Raw genomic sequence first — 27,735 nt, 5'->3', positions numbered from 1 at the left:
ACCCCAAACCTGTCTTCTCTATTTTTTACTTTGCTTGGATGCCTTAGGAATCCCCTCAACTTATCCTAACTTCTAACATGCATTTTGTCACTAGGTCCTATTAGTCCTCTCACATTCATTCTTACTGCCATGTATCATCTCTCTACAGAAGTTTTATAGGATGTTCTTGCGTCTGTTTCATTCTCTTTCTAGCTTTACTCTTGTCAGAGTAGTCTTTCCTTCTTATTTCTCATTTCATTTTCTTTCCCTAGCAAATAAGATAATTTACTACAAGTCCAAGAAGCAGTTCTTGATTTCAGGCAAGGCTTTCTGTAAGACACCAAAGAATGATTTCGTTTTTCTTTACCCCATCTTTTTGGTTGCTTTCCTGTGTGTTAGCTTCATTTTCAGTTACGGTTTCTCTATGTGGGAGCAACAGCGGCCATTGATAGCTTCAGGCTTCCCGTGCCCACAATGGCTTTTCACATTGTTTACTTGTCAAACTCTTTATCTTTTAGCTAATAAACCCCAGTTCAGATATTATTCTTCCAGGAAATTCTTATTTGATAAATTTTATGCTCATCCCCAGAAAAATTACTCTCCTATTCTACCTTTGTGCCACATATGTATCTGTTTTTGACTTATACTAAATTGTAATCTGTTTACAATTTTTTGTTTTTGAGACAGAGTTTTTGCTCTGTTGCTCAGGCTGGAATGCAATGACATGATCTCGGCTTACTGAGACCTCCGCCTCTTGGGTTCAAGCAATTCTCCTGCCTCAGCCTCCTGAGTAGCTAGGATTACAGGTGCCTGCCACCATGCCTGCCTAATTTTTGTATTTTTAATAGAGATGAGGTTTCGCCATGTTCACCAGGCTGCTCTTAAACTCTTGACTTCAGGTGATCCACCTGCCTTGGCTTCCCAAAGTGCTAGGATTACAGGTGTGAGCCACTGCACCCGGCCTACAACTTTTTTTTACATCCATTAGATTATTAAATCACATTGGTACCTTTTTGAACAAGGCAAGGTATAAATTTATTAAAAACAACAGCAAAACAAGAACAAAAATTAGGCTTTGGTTGTACATACAGTTGTAGTAGACTGCCTAATTCAGATCAACCCTATTGCTGAGAACAACTGAAAAAGTATGTTTAAAAACCCTGTGTGAAGGCACAGTAGAAGGCCAAGACAGTAAAGCATCATGTGGTCAAAATCTGGAAAGAGAAGGAAACCTAGAGAAATATGGCTGGCATTTGGGTCTTCATTTCCCTCAGAGGCATCTGCCAGTTCCAAAAGAAGTTACTAAAAAGAGACTCTTTTTAAAAACTCCTAAGACTTGGAGGGAACAAAAATTGGAGTACAGAAACTACAGAGGGACTTCCAGTAAACCTTCCAGGTTTTGGGAACTTTGAAGGGCTATATCCTAGAAATTAGGGTGAAATTGGAAAACACCTGCTTTTTCAGTAGGGTCAGTTTCTAAATTGTTTTAATCTCTTATTTGATCAACATGCTGATGTCTCTAACCATCTGCCTGAATCAGAGTCCTTTTTGGAGGATTATATCATCATCCTAGGTCTCAAACTTTTAGTAATAATGTCTGATCCTCAAAAAATAATCAGGAATATCAGAAGATAATATGATATAATAGGAAAGAAAACAAAAGAAATAACAGAAAATAGAAAGAGACCCCTAGTGATCCAGAAAATAGAGGTATCAAGCAGACTTTATTTTTAATAAGTTTAAAAAATAAAAGATAAGATGGAGAATTTCAGTATAGAGCCAGAAACTTTAAAATATAATCAAGTGGAAATTTTGGAACTGAAAACTATCATAACCAAATGCAGTGGGTAGGCTTAACAGTAGATCAGTACAGTGAAAAGACAATTACTAAACTGGAAGATGGATCAAAAGAAAAATCCAGAGTGAAGCATTGAACAAAAAGATGGAAAACACAGAAAAGTTTGTAACAGAGACATGGGAGATACAGGAAAAAAAGGCTAACACGTATCATTGGATTCTCCAAAGGGGGAAGAGAGAGAGAATAAAGCATAAGTAATATTTGAAGAGATTATGGCTAAGAATTTACCAAAACTAATGAAAGACACCAAAGGACAGATTCTAGTCCTAAAAACTTCGAAGAAGATAAATACAAAGAAAACCTCGTCAAGACCAGCTGAAAACAAAACCTGGATAAAAAGGACACTACTTTACAAGCATTAATACTAAGACTTACAGCTAATTTCTCAGTAGAAATAATGGAGGTGAGGAAACAAAGGGATGTTGTAGTTACTGTGCCTGAAAGAAAAGGAAAATAGTGTTCAAGAATAAAGGTAAACAAATAATTGAATTGTATACTTAAAATAGGTGAATTTTATGAGATGTAAAATAAATAAAGTTCTAAATAAACCTGTATAAAATGAAGTTAAAATAGAGATACCATCAGAGAAATGAAAACCATGAAAATTTATTTTCAGCTGATCTGCTTTAAAGGAAATACTAAAGATAATTTTTCAGGCAGAGGAAAATGATTCCAGAAAGAAGCTTGGAGATGCAGGAAGAAATGAAGAGCAGTAGGAAGGGTAAATATGTGTGTATATTTAAATAAATATTGACATTAAACACAACAGAGCTGGTATAACTCTATAATTAGGCAAAGTAGGTTTTTAAGGCAAAAAGTATTTAAGATGTAAAGATAGATATTTTATAATCATGACAAGTTTCATTGCCCCAAAAGATATAATAGTTCTAAATTTGTGTTTGTCTAATAATGTAACTTCAAAATACATAAAATTTACAGGCAAATAGGTGCATTCATAATAATAGTGGGAGATTTTAACACATCTTTCTTACAAAATATTTAGATGTAGCAATTAGAACCAAAAAATCGGTAAGGTTATAGAAAATGTGAACACAGTTTAGGAACTTAATTGATGTAATGAAACACTGCATCCAGCATCTGCCAAATATACATTCTTTTTAAGTACACATTCTTATTTCATATGATACGCAAAAGTCAATTCCAGATGAATTATAGATCTAAATGTGAAACACAAAATAAAAATTGTAGAAGTAATAGCTCTATAATATTTGGGTAGGGAAGATTTATTGGACAGGAAACGAAAAAAATGACTGATAAATTGCATTACATTAAAATAAAGAACTCCTTTTCATCAAGATAGTGTAAGAGAATAAAAAGTCAAGTTAAAAAGTGTCAAAAGATATTTACAACATTTTATAAAGAACTCTTACGGCTGAGTGCGGTGGCTCAGGCCTGTAAGCCCAGTACTTAAGGAGGCTGAGGCAGACGGATCATGAGGTCAGGAGATCGAGACCATCTTGGCCAACTTGAAACCCTGTCTCTACTAAAAATACAAAAATTAACTGGGTGTGGTGGTGTGCACCTGTAGTCCCAGCTATTTGTCAGGCTAAGGAAGGAGAATCGCTTGAACCGGGAGGCAGAAGTTGCAGTGAGCTGAGATTGCACCACTGTACTCCAGCCTGGCGACAGAGCAAGATGCTGCCTCAAAAAACAAAAAGAACTCTTACAGATCGATAAAAGAAAGACAACCCTAAAGAAAAATGAGCAATAGAATTGAATAATCACCTCACAAAGGAAACTATTCAGATCAGCAAATATACTCAAGGTTTTCAGCCTCACTAGTTATCAGAGAGATACAAATTAAGCTACAATGAGATAAAACATATGGATGACTACCAGGATGACTACATTAAAAACTTTTTCTGAATTTTTATTTTGGGATAATTATAGATTTATAAGAAGTTGCAAAAATAGTACAGAGAGGTTCTGTGTACCCTTCACTCACTTCCCTTCAAAAGTCACAACTTAATAACTATATACATCTTATATAACTATAGCACAATGCTGGACAAGGTGGTTCATGCTTGTAGTCTCAGCTGTTCTGGAGGCTGAGGCAGGAGGATTGCTTGAGGTCAGGTGTTCAAGACCAGTGTGGGCAACATAGGGAGACTCCATCTCTTAAAAAAAAAAAAAAATTAGCCAATCATGGTGGCATGCACTTTTAGTACCAGCTACAAGTTGAGGTGGGAAGATCACCTGGGCCCAGGAGTTCAAGGCAGCAGTGAGCTGTGATTGTACCACTGCGTTCCAGTCTGGGCAACAGAGCAAGACTCTGTCTTTAGAGAAAAAAAGAAAAAAGAAATATATATAGTATAATATTAAAACCAGAAAATGGATATTTCTTATCACAAATGCATGTGTATAGTTTTGTGTCATTTTATCATGTGTAGATTCATGTCACTACCACCACAGTCAAGACACCGAACTGTATTATTACCACAAAGTTCTACCTGTGCTACCCCTTTAGAGTCTCACCCACATACCTTACCTCCACTATCCCTAACCTCTGGCAGCCACTAATCTGTTCTTCATCTCTATACGTTTTTTCATTTTGAGAATGCTACATGATGGAATCACACATTTATTAGAGCAGTTTTAGATTCATAGTAAAATTGAGCAGAAGATAGATTTTCCATAGATCCTCTTCGCCCACACAAGCATAGCCTCCCCTATTGTCAACATCCCCCACCACAGTGGTACATTTTTTGCAGTTGATGAACCTACCTAAATGCATCATTCTCACTAAAAGTTTATAGTTTACATTAGGGTTCATTCTTGTTCAAATGGCTAAATTTTGAGACTGAAAATACCAAGTGTTGGTGCAGATGTAGATCAATAGGAACTTTTTGTAAATAGCTACAGCCACTGTGAAATACTGGCATTTTCTACTAAGGTTAAATAGAAACCTACTGCCCAATTCACCAATTCCATTCCTAAGTAAATATCCAACAAAAATTTGTGTCCCTGTTCACCAAAAGAAGTTTTTGTAAAAACATATTTATAGGAATTTGTTTGTAATGGCTATAATATGAGACAGGACCCAAATGCTCAGCAATAATAGAATGGATTTCTTAAAAAATTATACTGTATTCATATAGTAGATTAGAGCAAGGGTAGAAAAACATTTTCTGTAATGGGCTATATAGTAAATATCTTAGACTTTGTGGGTCCTACATTGTCTGTGGTCATATGTTGTCTACGTAACTCTGCAGTTGTAGCAATGAAGCAGTCACAGGCAATATGTAAACAAATGGTTGTAGTTATGTTCCAAAATAGCCATTTATAAAAACAGACATTAGCCTTTGGGCCTGTAGTTTACTGGCCTCTGTTGTAGAGCCACAAACTGTGGTTACGTGCACTTACATAGATCAGTCTCACATACATAATTTTGCATGAAAGAAACCATGCACTATAATTCAATTTTTGTAAAGTTCAGAAATATCCAAAACACCTATCATATTGAATTCAGTGTATCAGTTATTTCTGGGGAGAAAGAGGAGATCCTGATCAGAAGGGACATGAAAAGGAAACTTCTAGGGTGCTAGTAATTGCTTTACCTGAATAGTGATTACTTAAGTCTGTTCATCTTTGATTGCTCATTGAGTTGTATACTTATGATTTGTACACTTCTTCTGTGTGTATGCTATACATTAATGAATTAGTTAAAAATAAAAACTAAACAAAAACATACACAACTTATGTTTCCATCAGGGTAGTATTGTGTTATTTATCTCTGGCATATGGTAAACATACAATAATTATTTATCGAATTGGGTGTTGCTAATATTGAGCTCTGTAGCAATGTAAGGGACAAGAGAAGTGAGCAGTGATTTTGATTTAGCTTGAAGAGCTTATTGAAAACTTTTGAGGAAGAAATGTTGATAAATATATATTTTGACATAATTAAAGATACTTTAGTGAAGAAAGATCAAAATCTAAAAGGCTAACATCGGGATCTAATAAATGGTTTCAGCTGACAAGTGACTATTTATCTTTAAAGACAGAAGGAAAAGTTTATTTGGTTATTAAGAACAAGCTACTACAACTATTTTGTAATGATATTTAATTTGATTCCTGTTTTAAATTTGCTTCAGTCTGACAAAATCTTTGTTATGTTATGTTTTTTATTTGCTTGAACCCTCTTTGAACATTGCCCTGTAAAGTTTCATGTACCCATTAGTACCATGTGGCGTAGATGTGATATAGGGTTTTATTGGAAAAAACTTAGAAGAAATAGTAGAGTATAAGCAGTCCCTCAAACTCCTTTTTCATCTCACAGTTTAGGCCGGGCATAGAGGGTCTTTATGCACTTATGGCCAAGTGAACTTCCAGTAGAGAATGACCTCTACTCTCTGTAATGCTCCACACATTTGTAGGGCGGGGCCAGAAACACCTAAGTGACTATGTAATAATAGTTACAAAGAGGAAGCCTCCAGAACCCCAGAGACAGGGATGGGTTCTTCCTTTGAGCTAACAACTCAAACCTACTGAGTCTCTTTGCTGCAGCTATCCAGGGCCATCCAGATTTATCTTTATCATATGCATCCCATTATTATAAAATGAAGTGAAATCTTCTTGACCTAGTATTAAAGGTCTTCTAGTACTTTTCTTCAACTTCTTCATCAGGCTTCTTGGTCACTGATTCTACCCAGATTTTTTCATTCACTCAATTACTTTCTAATAAACACATTGCTTTTTCCAAGCTTCTTATCTTTGCTCACATTACCTATTTAGACTGTTTCTTTCTTTCTCTAAATTCGCATCCTTCAAGAGTTGCTTTTTTCCCATCTCTCCTGTGATGGCTTCCTGATGATCTTAATTATACCAATATCGCTTTTCATATACTACCTAATATTACTCATTTTTATATGTTCATTTCTTTCTTTTAATCTAACATATAAATTCCTTACTGGTAGGGAATACATATTATATTACTTTGTAACTTCTGTAATCCCTGGTAGTCTTGTATGTAAATGCTCAACAAATAATGATTAGTATGTGTGCTCTTATAATGTTTTTTAATTATAAAGTAGTCATAATAATTTAGGGTTTTATATGCCTCTTAGATTCTGAATGTTATTAAGTATAATGCTAGATTCTTTATTAGAACATCTTTTTCGCCCCATTGTAATTAATCCCTGTTTTAGAAGTTCATTTTTTTGGGTTGGTATCAATTATTGTCTGTTGGTTACTCTGTTAGCCAGTTTAGTAATTAGATTCCTCCATTCTACTTCAGCAAGAAGTTGAGAACTTTAAGAAGCTAAATCTCATTAGTAAAGAGCAGTTTGAAAACCTAACACCTGAACTTCCTTTTGAGCCAAACCAAGAAGTTCCTGTAACACCTTCACAGTCCAGGCAAGGTATGTAAATCTGCTTTTGTGTGTCTGAATAGTATTAAAGCAGTTCTGAGTTGTTTTTAAAGGTTGCTACTTTTTTTTCTTTATTTGTGGAAAATCATTAGGTATCTGGTAAAATGCTAAAATTTTAAAACTCAACTTTTAATTTATCCTTTGGTGAACTATTATAACATCAGATTATCCTCAAAGCCAGATGCTTACTTAGAAGTAGGCTGAATTGGTTGGTTCTTTATGTATCTGATGTGATTTTGAGATTGCTGGGAATGTTTCTCTTCTAAAAATAAAATTTTTCACCCACTCATCCTTAGAATGCAGTAGAGTCATTCTTTTGTTTTAAGGGCTTAGTTCTGTGTGAGAGTGTAGGTAAATACATTGAAAGATCCATAAGTTGAATCTGACACTTCAGACAACTATAACTGATTTTGTTATAGTCTTTTCCTGAAGGTGGTTAAAAAATTTTTTATAAAAGCATTGCACATATACAAAGACAGAGTGAATTTTTGTTGTTGTTGTTGAGATGGGGTCTCACTCTTGCGAGGCTGGAATGCAATGCCATGATCTCGGCTCATGGCAACCTCAGCCTCCCGGGATCAAGCAATTCTTCTGCCTCAGCCTCCCAAGTAGCTGGGACTACAGGTGCGTGCAAACACACCTAGCTAATTTTTTTTTGCATTTCAGGTACAGACAGGGTTTCACTGTGTTAGCCAGGATGGTCTCGATCTCCTGACTTCATGGTCCGCCTGCCTCAGCCTCCCAAAGTGCTGGGTTTACAGGCGTTAGCCACCGTGCTGGGTTATACAGTGAATTTTGTAATGAAACCCCATGTACATGTTACACTTAATCATCTCATAACTAATTTTGTTTCATCTCAACTCTAGTCACTCCCTATACCTCCCTCTGGATTATTTTGAAATAAATTCTCATATGATTCATATTTTTTTAATCCCTAAATATTTCTGTGTGTGTCTTTAAGAAGACAAGGGCTATATCTTTTAACAAATAAATAGCAGGACATTATCATATCTAAAATTAACAGTAATTTCTTAATGTTAAATATCTAATTAGTGTTCAAATTTCCTCATTCATCACATTTTTTTCCCAGTTTCTTCAAATGGATTGCAATAGAGTGATATGTCTTTTTTAGTCTACAGGTTTCTACAATTTTTCGCCTTATAATTTATTAGTCCTTGCAATTTACTATTGAAGAAACTGAGTTGTTCTATAGTCTCTCACATTCTGAATTTTGCTGATTGCATCCCCATAGTTTCATTTAACCTGTTTTCTAGTCCTGAATTGTCTCTGTTAGTCCAACATAGAGGCTTGATTAGGTTAATACTCAAATCTCTGTAAGAATATGTTATATGTAGTATTGAATACTATTAGAAAATACATAATGCCCTATTGTCTCTCTGTAATATTAGCAGTGATTGATGATCAGTGAGTGAAGCTTTTATTTTACTAGGGATTGCAAAATAGTGATGATCCTATTTTTAATCATTACTTCTTACTTTAATAGGTAGAATACTTTTATAAAGAGAACTTTCTCCCAATTATGCTTAGTCTATAATTTAAAAAAAAAAAAGAGAGAACTTTCCTCAGAATTTGTTTATTCTGATACAGTATTTTTACAGGAAAGTGAATTATTTCCCTTTGTTTACTAGTTTCAAAGTAATACCTGATTCCTTAACATTCTTCGATGGTGACTAATGAAGTTTTTGTTTGTTTTTAAATGATCATTGTGAGCTCATAAATACATGAGATGGGTTTCATTCTATTATAGTTATTATTATTGATACCTGTGTCAGTTATCATTTTATTGACTTTTAGTTCTAAAGCCACCTTTCATTTTCTTGCTCGGTAATAATGGAGTTGGACTGTTAACGTTAATGTTTCCCACCCCACACAAGGTTGAGATTTGTCAGTACCAGAGTTGCTACCAAGTTAGCCCTTGTTTCTAGGCCTTTTGAATAGAAAGAGCTAGGAAATTTTTTAAAGAGAAAAATATATTAGGTATTTATGTTGATATTTTCTGTCTAAATTTAAGATTATAGGTTTTGAATTTTAACTTGTTTGATTTTGCGATTGTATTGCTTTTTACTTAGATATGTTAAAAAACTTTGTTTCTGACTGCAGTAACAATTATTTATTTGCTAATCCTATGAGATAATAGTTTCAGAATAACAATAACATTAAATAATAATATTATAAATACTGAAAGGTAACTTCTTTTAGAGTTCTTTAAACTTTAAACTTTCAAAAACTTCATACTTTAAAGCTTTCTTTGAAGTTCTTAATATGTCCCACTAGGGATGTTCAGTTCAATTGCTGGATTTTTTGTCTTGTTAAATTTCAGTACTTTAAAATTGAGAATGTATGTTCCTTTGCATATCATAGCAAGAATACAAGTCGCAAATAAGGAGATAAATTTGACATTGCATTAAATTAACAAATAGTATCATAGAAATCTAAAATCTTAAAAATTAATATGAAAAATAGGAAACAATAATAGAAAAAGTAATAAACAAAACATGAACATCAGTTTCCCATTTGGGAAGACCAAATGGCAAATAAATATGAAAAGATGCTATTTTTACTGAGGTTTTCCCATTAAAACCATAATGATATACCATATTATAACCTAGTAGTTTCATTTCAAGAGATACTATTACAGGTCATTGTGGCTCATGCCTGTAATCCCAATACTTTGGGAGGCCAAGACAGGAGGATCACTTGAGCCAAGGAGTTTGAGACTAGCCTGGGCAACATAGGAAGACCCCATTTCTACAAATATTAATAATAAATAAAGAGTTACTGTTGCAAATGTTTACCAATAGAATATTTGTAGTATCATTGTTTATAATAGAAAAAAGCAAATGAAAACTAAAAAATGCCCAGTTATAGTAGAATGTATTATAAGATGTGGCGTATTCATACATAAGAAAAATAGGCAGCAGTGGAAAATGAAAGAACTAATGTTACGTATGACAAAATGTGTTAATTTAAAAATACAGGAAAAAAAATAGGATGTATAAAATAAGCTAGAACAAAGACATTCATTCAGTGTAATGCTATTACAAAAGTATAAAATTCATGGTTATATACATAGCACATAGGAGCCATGAAGAGAGGCAAAGGGAATTATTATATAATAATTTAATATATTAATTTATTCCTGAGGGTAGGGGAACCCCATCTGGAAGGTCTGAACATGTGTTTGCTGGCATCTGGAATTTATGTATTGGTTTAGTTGGTTGTTATGAGTGTGTATCGATTCTGTTTTAAAATTTATATGTAAATTTGGCCAGGCACAGTGGCTCATGCCTGTAATCCCAGCACTTTGGGAGGCTAAGATGGGCGGATCACAAGGTCAGGAGATTGAGACCATCCTTGCTAACATGGTGAAACACCATCTTTACTAAAAATACAAAAATAAGCTGGGCATGGTGGCACGCACCTGTAGTCCCAGCTACTCGGGAGGCTGAGCAGGAGAATCGCTTGAACCTGCTTGGGAGGAAGTTGCAGTGAGCTGAGATTCACACCACTGCACTCCAGCCTGAACCACAGAGTGACTCTGTCTTAAAAAAAACCCCACAAAATTTATATATAAACTTATTAATTTTTCTTTGCTATAATCTCTAGTTTTTAAATATATGAACAAAAAACTATAAAAAATAAAGCAACAATTTAAAGGATAGAATTTGGGCCAGGCGTGGTAGTTCACGCCTGTAATCTCAGCACTTTAGGAGGCCGAGGCAGGTGGATCATGGGGTCAGGAGTTCGAGACTAGCCTGGCTAACATGGTGAAACCCTGTCTGTAATAAAAATACAAAAATTAGCCAGGTATGATGGCAGCGCCTGTAATCCCAGCTACTCGAGAGGCTGAGGCTGGAGAATTGCGTGAAACTAGAAGGTGGAGGTTGCAGTGAGCTCAGATCCTGCCGCTGCACTCCAGCTAGGGCGACAGAGTAAGACTCTGTCTCAAAACAATAAAAGAAAAAAAGATAGAATTTGACCTATATTGCTATGACAGGAAATGCTGAATAGATTGGACTTTAAAATGTACTCTATGCTAAGTTATATGTCATAACAGATGGAAAGATTGGAAGGTAAAGGATGGGAAATCATACAAAAGAATGATCCTAATAGAAAAGAGTTGTTATTGCTATTACGATATAGAATGTAAGGCATAAAGAAGGTGTTGATTTTCACTGTCTTCAATATCTATATTCCTATTTATTCCCTATACCTGCTCCAAACAGGCCTCTGTCCTCCACAGCCCAAATCAGATACTGATAATACCACCAGAAATCTCCATATATGAGGGGCCAGAGAAATCCTCATCTTACCTGACATCAACATTAGATCAAATTAATCGCACTGTCCTGAAACACATTTTTTCTTCCTGGACACTTATTCATGTCATTCTCCTTCTTCCTCATGGAGTCTTTTTTGCTAATTCTTCACTGTTTCCCTAACCTCTAAAATTTGAATGCTTTAGGATCCAGTCCTCAAATTTCTCCTCTTTTTAATCCTCAATAACTCCTCATGTAATAGTATCAAATGTCATGGGTTTTAAAGAGCATTATTATACTAATGAATATCAAATTAATATGTATAGACCACACCTCCATCCTGTATTTCACACCTATATTCAACTGTATGGTTAACAGTTCCACTTGTATATTTTATAAGCATGTTAAACTTCTTATGTCCAGAATCTAAGTTCTGAATTCCCATCCCTCTCCAAGGACTTTTCCTCCTGGACTTCCACATCTCTGTAAATATCACCCCTCCATCTTTGTAGTTGCACAGGTCAAAACATTTCTGTATCATTTTTGATCTGTTTATTTTTTAAATTCCTTATCTTATTTATTGGAAAATTATATCCATATATATTTAAAATATATCTAGAATCTAACAACTTCTCCCCTTCTCCATTTCTATCACCCTGTAAAAGTTACCATCGTTGTCTCCTTAGTTAACTGTAATAAATTCCTAGATTGTCTCCCTCCTTTCATTCTGATCACTCTATAAAAATATCCAGTTATATTTTTTGTTTCCTCTTAAAAATTATATATATTTAAGGTATATAGCATGATGTTTTGATATATATATAGTGCAGTGGTTACAATAGTCAAGCAAATGAACATATTCATTATCTCATATAGTTACCTTTTATTGTGGCAAGAGCACCTAAAATCTCTTTTAGCAAAAATACCAAATATAACATAATATTATTAGCTGTTGCCTCAGGCTATACATTAAATCTCTAGACTTACTTATCCTACATATCTGCAACTTGGTATTTTTTTTTTAGAATTGCCTTTTTTTTTGAGACGGAGTTTCGCTCTTGTTACCCAGGCTGGAGTGCAATGGCGTGATCTCGGCTCACCGCAACCTCCGTCTCCTGGGTTCAGGCAATTCTCCTGCCTCAGCCTCCTGAGTAGCTGGGATTACAGGCACGCGCCACCATGCCCAGCTAATTTTTTGTATTTTTAGTAGAGACGGGGTTTCACCGTGTTGACCAGGATGGTCTCGATCTCTTGACCTGGTGATCCACCCGCCTCGGCCTCCCAAAGTGCTGGGATTACAGGCTTGAGCCACCACGCCCGGCAACTCGGTATTTTTTGACCTTCATCTCCCCATTCTTCCTCATTCCGCCCTTGGTAACCACTGTTTTATCTATGTCTATATACTTATTTAAGATTCATAAATGACATTATGAAGTATTTTTCTTTCTGTGTCTGATTTATTTCATTTAGCATAATGTCCTCCAGTTTCATCCATGTTGTAGCAAATGGCAGGATCTTCCTTTTTTTAAAAGCTGAATTATATTCTATTACACACACACACACACACACACACACACACACACACACACACTTCACTATTTCTCTATTTATCAGTGGAAAGATACTTCATTTGTTTCCATATCTTATATTTTGGCTATTGTGAATCATGTAGCAATGAACATGTAAGTGCAGATAGTTATCTTTCTATGGTGATGATTTCATTTCCTTTGAGTATATACCCAGAAGATGAATTGTTGGGTTATATAGTAATTCTTTTAATTTCTTTACAAATCTCTGTACTGTTTTCCACAATGGCTGGACCAATGCTCCTTTTCATATACCTGTTGGCATTGTTATGTCTTCTTTCTATTCAGGTCTTTTGCCTATGTTTTAATTGGATTATTAGCATTCTTGCTACTGAGTTGTTTGAGTTACTTATATATTTTGGATATAACTCCTAATTAGATGTGTGGTTGGCAAATAATTTTTCTTATTCTGTAGGTTGTCTCTTCACTCTGTTGATGGTTTCCTTTGCTATGCAGAAGCTTTTCCATCTGATACAATCCATTTGTTTATTTTTGCTTTTGCTCTCTGAGCTTTGGGTCATATTTATAAAAAATTAAGATTTAGTTTACATTCAGTAAGTTTCACACTGTTTGTGTATATCATTTTGGGAACTTTGACAGATGAATAGTCATGTAAACACCACCTAGTCAAGTTAGAGAACATTTCCATTACTCCCAGAGAGTTTTTCCATGCCTTTTTGTATTCAACCCAGGCCAAGTTTTTGGCAGCATGTTTTCTATTTTCTATCCCTATAGTTTGCCATTTCCAGAATGTCATATAAATGGAATCATATAAAATAATGGCCTTTGAGTCTTCTTTCATTTAGCATAGCGCATTTCAGATTTATTCATGTTTTTGTGTGTTGCTTGTATTACCTTTTTAGTGATAAGTAGTATTCAATTGCATGCATGTAAACAGTTTATCCACTTATTAGTTGAAGGCATATAGGTTGTTTTCCTGTTTTATGAGTGTTTGCTTACAGGTTTTTATGTGAATATATGTTTTCATTTCACTTGGGTAAATGCTTTTGAGTGGCACTATTGGATCATACAGTAAGTACAAGTTTTTAAGAAACTGTCTAAAACTTTTCCAAAGTGGCTGTGCCATTTTATATTCTCACCAACAAAATATGAGGGGTCCAGTTGCTCTACAACATCACCAGCATTTAGTATTGTTACTTAAAAAAAAAACAAAAACAAACAATTTAGCCAGGCATGGTGGCAGATGCCTGTAATCCCAGCTACTAGGGATGCTGAGGCAGGAGAATTGCTTGAACCCAGGAAGGAAAGGTTGTGGTGAGCCGATATCGTGCCATTGCCCTCCAGCCTGGGTGACAGAGCAAAATTCCATCTCAAAAAAAAAAAAAAAAGAAAAAATTTGCCCATCTAGTAGTAGTATCTCATTGTGACTGATGCTGTTGGATACCTTTTTATGTGCTTTGTTTGTTTGTTTGTTTTTATAGAGATGGGGTTTCACCTTGTTGGTTAGGGTGGTTTTGAACTCCTGACCTCAGGTGATCCACCCACGTCGGCCTCCCAAAGTGCTGGGATTACAGGAGTGAGCCACTATGCCTGGCCTTTTATGTGTTTATTTGCTATCAGCTTATGCTTGGTAAAATACCTGCTCAAATCTTTCGACATTTATTTTTTTGGGTTACTTTCTTGTTGCTGAGCTTTGAGAGTTCTTTACTCTGCAAACAAGTCCTTTATTACATATGTACATGTAATTTGCACATATTTTCTCAGAACCTGGGGCTTATATTTTCATTTTTTAAGAATATCTTGCCAGGCACGGTGGCTCATGCCTATAATCCCAGCACTTTGGTAGGCTGAGGCAGGCAGATCACCTAAGGTTAGGAGTTCAAGACCAGCCTGACCAATAAGGAGAAACCTTGTCTCTACTAAAAATAAAAAAATTAGCCAGGCATGGTGGCACATGCCTGTAATCCCAGCTACTGAGGAGGCTGAGGCAGCAGAATTGCTTGAACCAGGGCGGCAGAGGTTGCAGTGAGCCAAGATTGTGCCATTGTACTCTAGCCTGGGCAACAAGAAATAAACGCCGTCTCAAAAAAAAAAAAAAAAATCTTCTGGGCCAGCCTTGGTGGCTCGCATCGAATGGCTTGTCTTAATTAGCCTGTTGGTGTTGTAAAGTGCATTGATTGGTTTTCGAATGTTGAACTAGTCTTGGATTCTCAGGATAAGCCTCATTTGTTTATTTTATTATCCTTTTATATATTGTTAGACTCAGGTTGCTTATATTTTTTGAAGCCTTTGTAATATATTCATGAGGAATATTGTGTTTTTTTTCATTGTCTTGGATTTTATTTGTCTGATTTTGGTGTCAGAGGAATGCTGGCGTCATAAAATGAGTTGGTAAGTGTTCCTTCTTTTGTATTTTGGAAGAGTTAATGTACAATTGTTGTTTATTTCTTACACATTGGTAGCATTCCCCAGTGATGCCATCTGGGCCTGGAACTATTGGAATGTTTTATTTTATTTTTATTTTTTTGAGACGGAGTTTTGCTCTTGTTGCCCAGGCTGGAATGCAATGGTGCAATCTCTGGTCGCTGCCGTCTCTGCCTCCAGGGTTCAAGTGATTCTCCTGCCTCAGCCTCTGGAGTAGCTGGGATTACAGGCATGCGCCACCATGCCCGACTAATTTTGTATTTTTAGTAGAGATGGGGTTTCTCCATGTTGGTCAGGCTGGTCTTTAACTCCCAACCTCAGGTGATTCACCTGCCTTGGCTTCCCAAAGTGCTGGGATTACAGGTGTGAGCCACTGTGCCTGGCTGAAATCTAATTTTTAAGGGAGAAGTTTAAATTATTGGTTTGAGAGTTTCTTCTCTGATACAAGCATTTAATTCTCTCTTTCTATATGTGTGTGTGTGTGTGTGTACGCACGCGCGGGTGTGTGTGTAGAGAGAGAGAATGTGTGTGTACACACACATGCACACACATTTTAAGATGGTGTCTTGGAGTCTTGCTGTGTTGCCCAGGCTGGAGTGTAGTGGCACAACCTCGGCTCACTGCAACCTCTGCCTCCTGGGTTCAAGTGATTCTCCTGCTTCAGCCTCCTGAGTAGCTGGGATTACAGGCCTGTGCCACCACACCCAGCTAATTTTTGTATTTTTGGTAGAGACTGGTTTCACCGCAGTGGCCAGGCTGCTCTTGAACTCCTGGCTTCAAATGATCTACCCATCTTGGCCTTTCAAAGTACTGGGATTATAAGCATGAGCCACTGAGCCTGGCCCTTAATTCTATATATTTTTGTTTAAGTACTGCCTTAGCTGTATTCCACAAATTTTGATAAGTTTTATTTTATTTTTATATTTTTTCAAAACATTTTCTAAATTATTTTGAGACTTCCTCTATATGAATTATTTAGGAATGTATTCAGTTTAATTTCCAAATGATTGGAATTTTTTCAGTTACCCTTCTGTTATTAATCTTATTGATATATAGTTTACTTCTATTATAGCCAGAAAACATACTTTACAATATTTTTAAATTTAAAATTAATTTGTTAATTTCAAATGTGATTAATTAATTTGCTAATTTTATCACCCACAATATAATCTGTCTTGGTGAATGTACCATATGCATCTTAGAAGAATGTTTATTATACTGTTGTTGAGTGGAATGTTCCATATTGTCTGTACAGTTGGTTAATGGTATTGATGAGTTCTATATCTTTGTTGATTTTTTGTCTACTGGTTCTATCTTAGGGAGGAGTGTTGAAGTCACCACCTATAATTGCAGATTTGTTTATTTCCTATTTCAGTTCTGTTGGGTTTTGCTTCATTTATTTAGAAGCTCTTTTGTTAGTTCACCTTATAGTCATTGGTATATTGTGTCATCTTGGTGAATTGGCCCTTTTATTCATGTATGTTGTCCTTGTTTGCTTTGAAATTTAGTTTGTCTGATTTTAATATAGCCATTCCAGCTTTCTTTCATTAATCTCTCATGGTATGTGATGTATCTTTTGCCAACTTTTTACTTTTAACCTACCTATATCATTATATTTGAAGAAAATTTATTATAGATAGCATATAGTTAGGTCATGTTTTTTATTCATTCTGACAATATGTCTTTTAATTGGTGTGTTTAGACTAATGTAATTGTTGATATGTTCGGATTTAGGCCAGCCTTATTATTTATTTTCTGGTTTCTTTTTTGTTTTCCTTCTGTTGCCCATTTTCTGCCTTATGTTATTTGTAACTTTTTCCATTACATTTCAATTTATGTACTGTGAATTTGGACATATATATCTTTTTTTGTATAATGTTTTTAGTGATTGCTCTAGGGATTACAAAACACATACTTTTCAGTTTGTTTGGAATCAGTATTTTGCTATTTCAATAAGAATGTAGAAACTATTTCAATAAGAACGTAGAAACCTTTTTTTCCTTCCTCTCCCCACCAGCCCCACCCTAAGAGAGAGGGCCTCACTCTCTTCCCAAGGCTGGAGTGCAGTGGCGCAATCATGGCTCACTGCAGCCTCAAACTCCTGGGCTCAAGCAATCCTACCACCTCAGCCTTCTGAGTAGGTAGAACTACAGGTGCATGCCATGACGTCCACCTAATTTTTTTATTTTTTGTAGAGACAAGGTCTTGCTACATTGCCCGGGTTGATCTAGTACTCATAGCCTCAAGAGATTCTCCTCCCTTAGCCTCTGAAAGTGCTGGGATTATAGGCGTAATTCGCCACACTCAGCTGAAATTTCTTGACGTAATAATTGTCTTATATATTATATCTTCATACGTTAAATAGTCCACCAATGTTTTATTTTTTACTTTCAAGCATGTTTTAAATAACTTAAAAGGAGAATAGTCTTTTATATTTTTCCAGACCTTTACTGTTTATCTTGCTATTCCTCTATTTGTGATGTTTCAGGTTTCCTTCTGTTATCACTTCTTCTGTCTGAAATACTGTTTAGCAATTCTTTTAGAGCAGTTCACTTGAACCCAGGAGGCAGAGGTTGTAGTAGTGAGCTGAGATTGCACCACTGCATTCCAGCCTAGGTAACAGAGTAAGACTCTGTCTTAAAAAAGTAAATAAATAAAATTAATAAGGTTTTCCTGTTCTTTTTTTCTTTCTCTCAAGACTCCAGTTACATGTATAATTTATATTAGGGCACTTGAAGTTGTCCCATACTTCGCTAATGCTCTGTTTTGTTGTTTTGTTATTGTTTTTCAGTCCTTTTACTCTGTTTTTGTTTTAGGTAACTTTTACTCCTCTCTTCAAGTTTATTAGCCATTTCTTCTACAGAGTTTATTTTATTTCTTTCTTTACTTATTTATTTATTTTTGAGATGGAGTCTCGTTCTGTTGCCCAGGCTGGAGTGCAGTGGTGCAATCTCAGCTCACTGCAACCTCTGCCTTCGGGTTCAAGCGATTTTCCTGGCTTAGCCTCCTGAATAGCTGGGATTATAGGCATATACCACCATGCCAGGCTACTTTTTGTATTTTTAGTAGACAAGGGGTTTCTTTCTTTCTTTCTTTCTCTCTCTCTCTTTCTTTCTTTCTTTCTCTCTCTCTCTCTCTTTCCTTCTTTCTTTCTTTTTTAATACTTTAAGTTCTGGGATACATTTGCAGATCGTGCAGGATTGTTACATAGGTAGACACATGCCATAGTGGTTTGCTGTATCCATCCCCCTGTCATCTACATTAGGTGTTTCTCCTAATGTTATCCCTCCCCAATCCTTCCACCCCCTGCTATCTCTCCCTTACCCCCACTGGTCCCCAACAGGCCCTGGTGTGTGATGTTCCCCTCCCTGTGTCCATGTGTTCTCATTGTTCAATACCCACTTATGAGTGAGAACATGCGGTGTTTGGTTTCCTATTCTTGTGTCAGTTTGCTGAGAATGATGGTTTCCAGCTTCATCCATGTCCCTGCAAAGGACGTGAACCCATCCTTTTTTATGGCTGCATAGTATTCCATGGTGTATATGTGCCACAATTTCTTTATTCAGTCTATCATTGATGGGCATTTGGGTTGGGTTGGGTTGGTCCCAAAAGTCTTTGCCATTGTAAACAGTGCCATACTTAACATATGTGTGTATGTGTCTTTATAATAGAATGCTTTATAATTCTTTGGGTATATACCCAGTAATGAGATTGCTGGATCAAATGGTATTTCTATTTCTAGATCCTTGAGGAATTGCCACACTGTCTTCCACAATGTTTGAACTAAATTACACTCCCACCAACAGTGTAAAAGCATTCCTATTTCTCCACATCCTCTCCAGCATCTGTTGTTTCCAGATTTTTTAATGATTGCCATTCTAACTGGTGTGAGATGGTATCTCAATGTGGTTTTGATTTGCATTTCTCTAATGACCAGTGATGATGAGCTTTTTTCATATGTTTGTGGGCTACATAAATGTCTTCTTTTGAGGAGTGTTTGTTCATATCCTTCACCCATTTTTTGATGGGTTTGTTTGTTTGTTTTCTTGTAAATTTGTTTAAGTTCTTTGTATATTCTGAATATTAGTCCTTTGTCAGATGGGTAGATTGCAAAAATTTTTCCCCTTTCTGTTGGTTGCTGATTCATGCTAATGATAGTTTCTTTTGCTGTGCAGAAGCTCTTATGTTTAATTAGATCCCATTGTCAATTTTGGCTTTTGTTGCTATTGCTTTTGGTGTTTTTGTTATGAAGTGCTTGCCTATGCCTACATCGTGAATGGTATTGCCTAGGTTTTCTTCTAGGGTTTTTATGGTGTTAGGTATTTTGTTTAAATCTTTAATCCATCTGGAGTTTATTTTTGTATAAGGTTTAAGAAAGGGGTCCAGTTTTAGCTTTCTGCCTATGGCTAGCCAGTTTTCCCAACACCATTTATTCAATAGGGAATCCTTTCCCGATTGCTTGTTTTTGTCAAGTTTGTCAAAGATTGGATGGTTGTAGATGTGTGATGTTACTTCTGAGGCCTCTGTTCTGTTCCTGTGGTCTACATCTCTTGTTTTGGTACCAGTACCATGCTGTTTTGATTACTGTAGCTTTATAGTATAGTTTGAAGTCAGGTAGTGTGATGCTTCCAGCTTTGTTTTTTTTTTTTTTGCTTAGGATTGTCTTGGCTATGTGGGCTCTTTTTTGGTTCCATATGAAGTTTAAGCTGTGTTTTTCCAGTTCTGTGAAAAAGGTCAGTGGTAGCTTGATGGGGATAGCATTGAATCTATAAATTACTTTGGACAGTATGGTTATTTTCATGATATTGATTCTTCCTAACCATGAGCATGGAATATTTTTCCATCTGTTTATGTCCTGTCTTATTTCCTTGAGCAGCGGTTTGTAGTTCTCCTTGAAGAGGTCCTTCACGTCCCTTGTTAGTTGTATTCCTAGGTATTTTATTCTCCTTGTAGCAGTTGTGAATGGGAGTTCACTCATGATTTGGCTCGCTTTTTGTTTTTGGTGTATAGGAATGCTTGTGATTTTTGCACATTGATTTTGTATCCTGAGACTTTGCTGAAGTTACTTATCACCTTAAGGAGATTTTGGGCTGAGATAATGGGGTCTTCTAAATATACAATCATGTTGTCTACAAATAGAGACAATTTGACTTCCCCCTTTCCTAGTTGAATACCCTTTATTTCTTTTTCTGGCCTGATTGCTCTGGCCAGAACTTCCAATACTATGTTGAATAGGAGTGGTGAGAGAGGACACCCTAGTCTTGTGCAAGTTTTCAAAGGGAATTCTTCCAGTTTTTGCCCATTCAGTATGATATTGTTTGTGGGTTTGTTGTAGATAGCTTTTATTATTTTGAAGATACGTTCTGTCAATACCTAGTTTATTCAGGGTTTTTAGCATAAAGGGCTGTTAAGGCCTCCTGTGCATCTATTGAGATAATAGTGGTTTTTGTCTTTGGTTCTGTTTATGTGATGGATTATGTTTACAGATTTGCATATGTTAAACCAGCCTTGCATCCCAGGGATAAAACTGACTTGATCGCAATGGATAAGCTTTTTCTGTGCTGTTGCATTCGATTTGCCAGTATTTTTTAAAGGATTTTTGCATCGATGTTCATCACGGATATTGGCCTGAAATTTTCTTTTTTAGTTATGCCTCTGCCAGGTTTTGGTATCAGGATGATGTTGGTCTCATAAATGAGTTAGGGAGTATTCCCTCTTTTTGTATTGTTTGGAATAGTTTCAAAAGGAATTGTGCCAACTCTTCTTTGTACCTTAGAGAGGGGGTTTCACCATTTTGGTCAGACTGGTTTTGAACTCTTGACCTCGTGATCCACCTGGCTCAGCCTCCCATAGTGTGGGGATTTTGCCCAACTACAAAGTCTATTTTTAATCCCATCGTGTGTGTGTGTGTGTGTTTGTGTGTGTGTTTATGTGTATGCTTTAAAATCCCAGCTATCATACTTTTTTTTATCTAGAAGTTTGATTGGGTTCTCTTTTATACTGCATGTATATATATATAATATTTAATAGGCTTATGTACTTTATTGAATATACAAAATATAGTTATGATTTTTTTTTGCTAGCAAAGTATAAATCAGGATTTGGATTCATATCAATCTGACTCCTGTAGTTCAGTGGTCAGCAAGTTATGGCCCATTGGCTGAAACTAGCCTGCCATGGACCAATGTGATAATGCTGGTTGTTTACATATGGCCTCTCGCTTTTTTTATGCTGCAAAGGCAGAGCTGAGCTGTTTCAACAGAGACCTTATGTCTCCAAAAGCCAAAATATTTACTATCTGGCATTTGTAGGAAAAGCTTGCTGAGTTCTGCTTTAGAGGCGTTTTTATTTATAAAAACTGAAGTGTCAGTTCTCATGTAGCATTTTTCATTTTTGACCTTCACTAAACACTAACAGCATAATATTGAGTTTTATTTTTATAAAGGCAATGGAGACTGTAGACAAGGCTCATATGTCATATGGTTCAGGTATGAAGCTGTGCAATGATCTGATTTGGCAGTTATAAAATTTGGAAAATCTTAGATAGTAGAATAGTCAGCACGACCCAAAGTTCAGTAGTTTTTACATTTGGCATGTATAATGTTCTTCTGTAAAGCTTGTTGAAATAGAATAAAGGACTCTGTATCAACTTTCTGATTCAGTAAGTTAGGTGGGATATGAGAATATACATTTCTAACAAGTTCCCAGGTCATGCCAATAGTCCTGTTTGGGACCATGCCTTGAAAATCACTGCTTTAACCCTTTTTAAGTGTATCATTGAATTTCAGTAAATATATAAAATTATATACCAGCACCACAATCCAGTTTTAGTACAATTCCATGGTGCTAAAGAGTTCGTTGTGCACATTTGCAGTCAATCCCAACATTCACCTTCAGCCTGAGGCAATAAGTTATCTTTCTTTCACTATGGTTTTGCACTTTTCAGAAATTTTATATAAATGGAATATGATACATAGTTATATACCTGGAATTTTTCACTTAACGTAATATTTTTGAGATTCATCTATGTCATTGCATGTATCAGTACCTTTCTTTTATTGCTAAGTATTACTTCAAAGTATGCATATACCATATTTTTTTGTCCATTCAACATTTTATGGATATTTGGATTGTTTTCAGTTTTGGCTACTATGAAAAATGCTCTTATGAGTATTCATGTATAAGAGATGGCCTGTGCTTTTGATTAAAAGGAAGTTATAATATCTAAATGATATTCATATATTATCCTATGCTTATAGTTGATAAAAAATATTAATATGTTCTTGTTTCCTATTTCCAATAATATTTTAATATTTACTATGAATATTTTATGTTCTTGCAATTAACTAATTTTTGATAATTTTATGTCAAAATATTATAAATTGGTATATGATATTCTATAAAAATTTTGTAAGATGTTTCTTTTGAGATAATCAACACACTCTATATAGATGTCAATCTTACAAAATCGATATATTTACTCTTATTGATGGGTAAAATTCACACTGAGCAAACCTGGAATAAAATAAGTATAAAACATACTAGAGGAGAGCACAAATACAACAAAGGCAATAATTCCAAATAATGCTGTACCCATTTCATTCAACATACGACTACTGGCAAGACAACATGTAAAGGCAGTGAATAACTTGTAGCACTGCATTCAAGCAGGACATGAAACCTAAGTGAAACAAATGAGGTGTCACGCTTGCTAATGTAAAAGCAACAACACAGAAACACATATATTAAAACACTCAGTTGATAAACTTAAGTTGTGTAAAGTGAATCCTCAAATAAAGCATACTGAATTAAAAAAAAAATAAGTATAAAACAAATAAAACTTAGCTTTTGATTTTGGAAATGTTCAGGTACAGATAACAATAGAGAGAATTGTTTAACGAAATCCCCATGTATCAATCTCACCTAATTTCAACAATTGTTAATAGTTTAACATTCTTTTTTAATCTGTACCTTGCCTCCCAATCTATTCCTGGTATTCTGTGTTGAATCGCAAAATCATATCATTTCTTCTGGAAATACTTCACTATATATTGTAAACTGATGAGGGCTTACAAAAAAAGTATGTATGTAAACTTTTACAGCACCTTTATTTCACATAACAACATTAGCAATAATTTTAATGCCATCTACTACCCAGTGTGTGTTTAGTTGTCCCTAATTATCTGAAATATATTTTTCAAGTTGTTTGATTGAACTAGAATGAAACAAGATACACACGTTGCAATTGATTGATAACACTGTTAAGTCAATCTTAAATCTATAATTATTTCTCTTTCCTTGTTTTTCCATGACAATGATTTGTTGAAGAAACTGGCAGGATTTGTATGATCTACACTTACCTGACTGTATCTTCTTCATATCATTTAGTATATCCTTTATCCCATGTGTTTCTAATAAAGTGTAAATACAAAGGATTTAGATACAGAGGATTGGATATACTCAGGTTTTGGTATTTTTACTAGTAGCAAGGATATTTCTTAGGAAGACTTGTCTATTTCATATAGCATCGTTGCCTATGTCTATCAGTCCCACTTTTACTGTTTCTGTGATTCATGATTTGATTCAGGTGTTGTCAGCTTGATCCATTCATTATCAAGTTTCCCTCCAACCTTTTACCAGATGCTTTTATTAGCTATTGATGAATATTCCTAGATTTCCTCTATTTCAGTAGAATTGCAAAATGGCAATCTCTAATTCCATCATTCCTTCTGCAGTCCTTACCTAGAACTTTTCTACGAAGAATATTCTTTCATCAACTCTTCGGTTACCCTGAAATTCAACTTTTACATACAAGGAAGGATGAATGCTTGCTTCTTTTTGTTCAGTTTATCGGTTTTCAAAACTCTAAATGTGATTGAGTTTTAAAGTGTCATTATGAACTCATGGAGCTTATTTATTTGAAGGGTTTGATCTATTTCAGTCATTGTTTTTAGTGGTCAAATTGTTTCATTTTTGACTGGTAGACCTCTAAGATTCGCTCCTGTGTCCTTTGATTTCTGTTAGTATTTAAAAACATATGTCATTGCTTTTTGGTTCAAGATTTCCCAGTCTCAGATTATACATTTTGTGCTCTAGATGTTATTTTTTTGAAGAGAACTGATTAGTGGGGAATGGAATTTATAGACCATAATCTAGGTGCTAAGAAGCTTACTCTTTCTGAGTTGTTACTGCTCCTAGATCTTTGAAACTCTCTTTTACAAAGGTACTGGATTTAACATATTTTTCAGTATATGTTCATGCTTTTATCTTTAGGATTGTATATATTTTTGGTATAAGGAAAACAGTATTAACACAATTCAATTAAGTTTAGCATTCCTTTGATGAAGATACATTTTTTTTCCCAGGCATTATGTATGGTAGGCACTAGTATTCGATGCAGTTGTGGTGGTTACTTTCTGGGAAGCAATGAGACTTACTCTTGGCATCTATGGGATGACATGTAAGAATATAAATTTTAATTTAATAAATGAAACAATAATGGATAAAATGCAGACACAGCACAAAAAGGAACTAATTAACCCTCTTGGTAGGAGGTGTTCAAGGAATGTTTCACATTCCCAAGGAAGGTAACATCTTGTGCTGGGTATTAAAGGAGGTAGATGATACCTGTTTCATTGGGTTTAAAAAAGATGCAGGAAAGGGACTTTCAGACAGAAGAAAAAGCGTATGAAAGATATGGAACAAGGAAACAGGACTGACAGTTTGGTGCCATTTGGGTCACCAAGACTGAAGTGGAAAATGACAACAGATGAGGCAAAATCAGCAAAATCTCATATGCCAGGGTAAAGAGCCTATGCTTAATCTAGAGGCAAATAGGAAACACTGAAGGATGTTAAGCAGAAATATGAAATGATCTAATTTGCTCCTCAGAATAATCATTCTGGTAACAGTGAGGAAAATGGATTGGGAGAGGAAATGCCAAATGAGAAAGTTTGTTTTTGACTTTACAAACTTGGGCCTAGAATAGTGCTTGGCAGATAGCAGGCACTTAATAATATTTGTTGAATGAAAAACAAAAAGTTACTATATTAATTCAAAAGACGTTGATAAATCTGAAGAAAAACCACACAGAAATAGAACCGATATTTTTTTGTTGCTACTACTTGATTCATCTGCTGGCTTATTTGGTATCTTACCATAAGATTTTCATGAACAAATCAGTAAGTAAAAACAACCATATAAAAAATTAGTCAAACGGCCGGGTGCGGTGGCTCAAGCCTGTAATCCCAGCACTTTGGGAGGCCGAGGCAGGTGGATCACGAGGTCAAGAGATCGAGACCATCCTGGTCAACATGGTGAAACCCCGTCTCTACTAAAACTACAAAAAATTAGCTGGGCATGGTGGTGCGTGCCTGTAATCCCAGCTACTCAGGAGGCTGAGGCAGGAGAATTGCCTGAACCCAGGAGGCGGAGGTTGCGGTGAGCCGAGATCGCACCATTGCACTCCAGCCTGGGTAACAAGAGCGAGACTCCGTCTACAAAAAAAAAAAAAAAAAAAAAATTAGTCAAATGATTTGAATAGCAGGTTCACAAAAGGGAAGTCTGAAGGGTAATGAGGTATATGAAAACATGTTCAATTTCACTAGCAACTACTAAAGAAATGCAAATATCACTTAACTCCCATGAGATGCAAGAATATTTAAGAGTTTGAACAAAACTCAATCTTGACCAGGATGTTGAATTGTTGGAATTCTCACATGCTGCTGGTGAGAGTGTAAATTGGTGAAATGATTATAGAAAGTGGTTTGGTGGTCAGTAGTCATTAAGTCAGAAGATGTACATGTCTTTTGACTCAGCATTTCCACTCAAATATAAACCCTAGAGAAATGCTCATACCTGTACAGAGACATGTTCAACAATGTTGATCATGGTGTTGTTGATTAAATGAAAAACTTTGAAATAACATAAATATCTATCTGTAGGAGAATGGGTAAATTGTGGTATATTTGTATACCATATACTATTCAGCAGTGAAAAATAAACAAATTAGAGCTATGTAAATAAAACAGGAAAAAAGTTTACAAAGTGATATATATATAGTATGATGTCACTTATATAAAGTTAATTATGCAATATAATATTACATATATGTAATAACAGTTCAAAATTCCAAATTTAAGAGGCTAGTTATCTCTGAGAAGGGAAAGCAGAAGGGAAATGGGATTAGGGGAGGTTACACAGGAAGTGTCATCCTTTCTTTAAAAGAAAAAATGGGGCCGGACGCGGTGGCTCACGCCTATAATCCCAGCACTTTGGGAGGCCAAGGCGGGTGGATCACGAGGTCAAGAGATCGAGACCATCCTGGTCAACAAGGTGAAACCTCGTCTCTACTAAAAATACAAAAATTAGCTGGGCATGATGGTGCGTGCCTGTAGTCCCAGCTACTCGGGAGGCTGAGGCAGGAGAATTGCTTGAACCCAGGAGGCGGAGGTTGTGATGAGCCGAGATCGTGCCATTGCACTCCAGTCTGGGCAACAACAGCGAAACTCCGTCTCAAAAAAAAACAAAAAAGAAAAAAAGAAATAACGGTCATAAACATATAGCAAAATCAAAATTTTATAAAGCCAGATAATGGTCAAAAAAGTATTTGTTGTTTTTGTTTTTATATATTTGAAATGTTTCCAGTGAAAAATCCTTTGAGCTTAGAGAATTCCAGAATTATTTTTATTCTCAAAGTAAAATATTTTCCTAGCATCTAAATAATTTTAAGAGCTCTTTATTTTGCAGATTTGACTGGTGGATTAGCTCAGAAGCTATTTGATGTTTCAGAAATAACTTCGGCAGCAATGGTTCATTCGTTGCCTACGGCAGTTCCAGAATCTCCTAGAATTCATGCTACAAGAACACCCAAAACACCTCGAACACCTAGGTTACAAGATCCTAACAAAACACCAAGATTTTATCCTGTTGTTAAGGAACCAACAGCCATTGATGTAAAGGTATACAAAACAACCAGGAACATAAGGCTTGCATTTTATATCCTTTAACATTACAGAATGATATGTTTTAATTTCTATCACTTTAAAAAATATGTATTATAAGCTGTAATATTTCAATTAAAAATTGCACTTTACCATAGTGATATTTTCTCAGGTTAAGAAATAATTTCCTTACCTGGGTGTAGTGGCGCATGCCTGTAATCCCAGCTACTTGGGAGGCTGAGTCAGGAGAATTGCTTGAACCCAGGAGGCGGAGGTTGCGGTGAGCCAAGATCATGCCATCGCACTCCAGCCTGG

The 27,735-nt window shown here is 35.5% G+C and overlaps 1 protein-coding gene across 5 annotated transcripts in view; it reads left to right on the top strand.

Moving 5' to 3' along the window:
- The window catches only part of LARP1B (La ribonucleoprotein 1B), a 159,364-nt gene that overhangs the window by 82,093 nt on the left and 49,536 nt on the right, over positions 1 to 27,735 (top strand). For 3 of the 5 annotated variants that reach the window (XM_032292307.1, XM_032292309.1, XM_032292308.1), the window contains exons 11-12: positions 7,095 to 7,218; positions 27,227 to 27,438. In XM_032292307.1, coding sequence (XP_032148198.1) covers positions 7,095 to 7,218; positions 27,227 to 27,438 — 336 coding nt within the window. Of the gene's footprint in view, positions 1 to 7,094; positions 7,219 to 15,417; positions 15,446 to 27,226; positions 27,439 to 27,735 lie in introns of those variants that run through there. The other 2 variants (XM_032292310.1, XM_032292313.1) reach the window with 2 other exon arrangements.

The sequence above is a fragment of the Sapajus apella genome, unplaced genomic scaffold, assembly GCF_009761245.1.
Source record: "Sapajus apella isolate SASKATOON/1434 unplaced genomic scaffold, GSC_monkey_1.0 scaffold27, whole genome shotgun sequence".
In the NCBI taxonomy this organism is placed as follows: Eukaryota; Metazoa; Chordata; class Mammalia; order Primates; family Cebidae; genus Sapajus; species Sapajus apella.
This window is presented reverse-complemented; position numbering and strand designations above follow the sequence as displayed.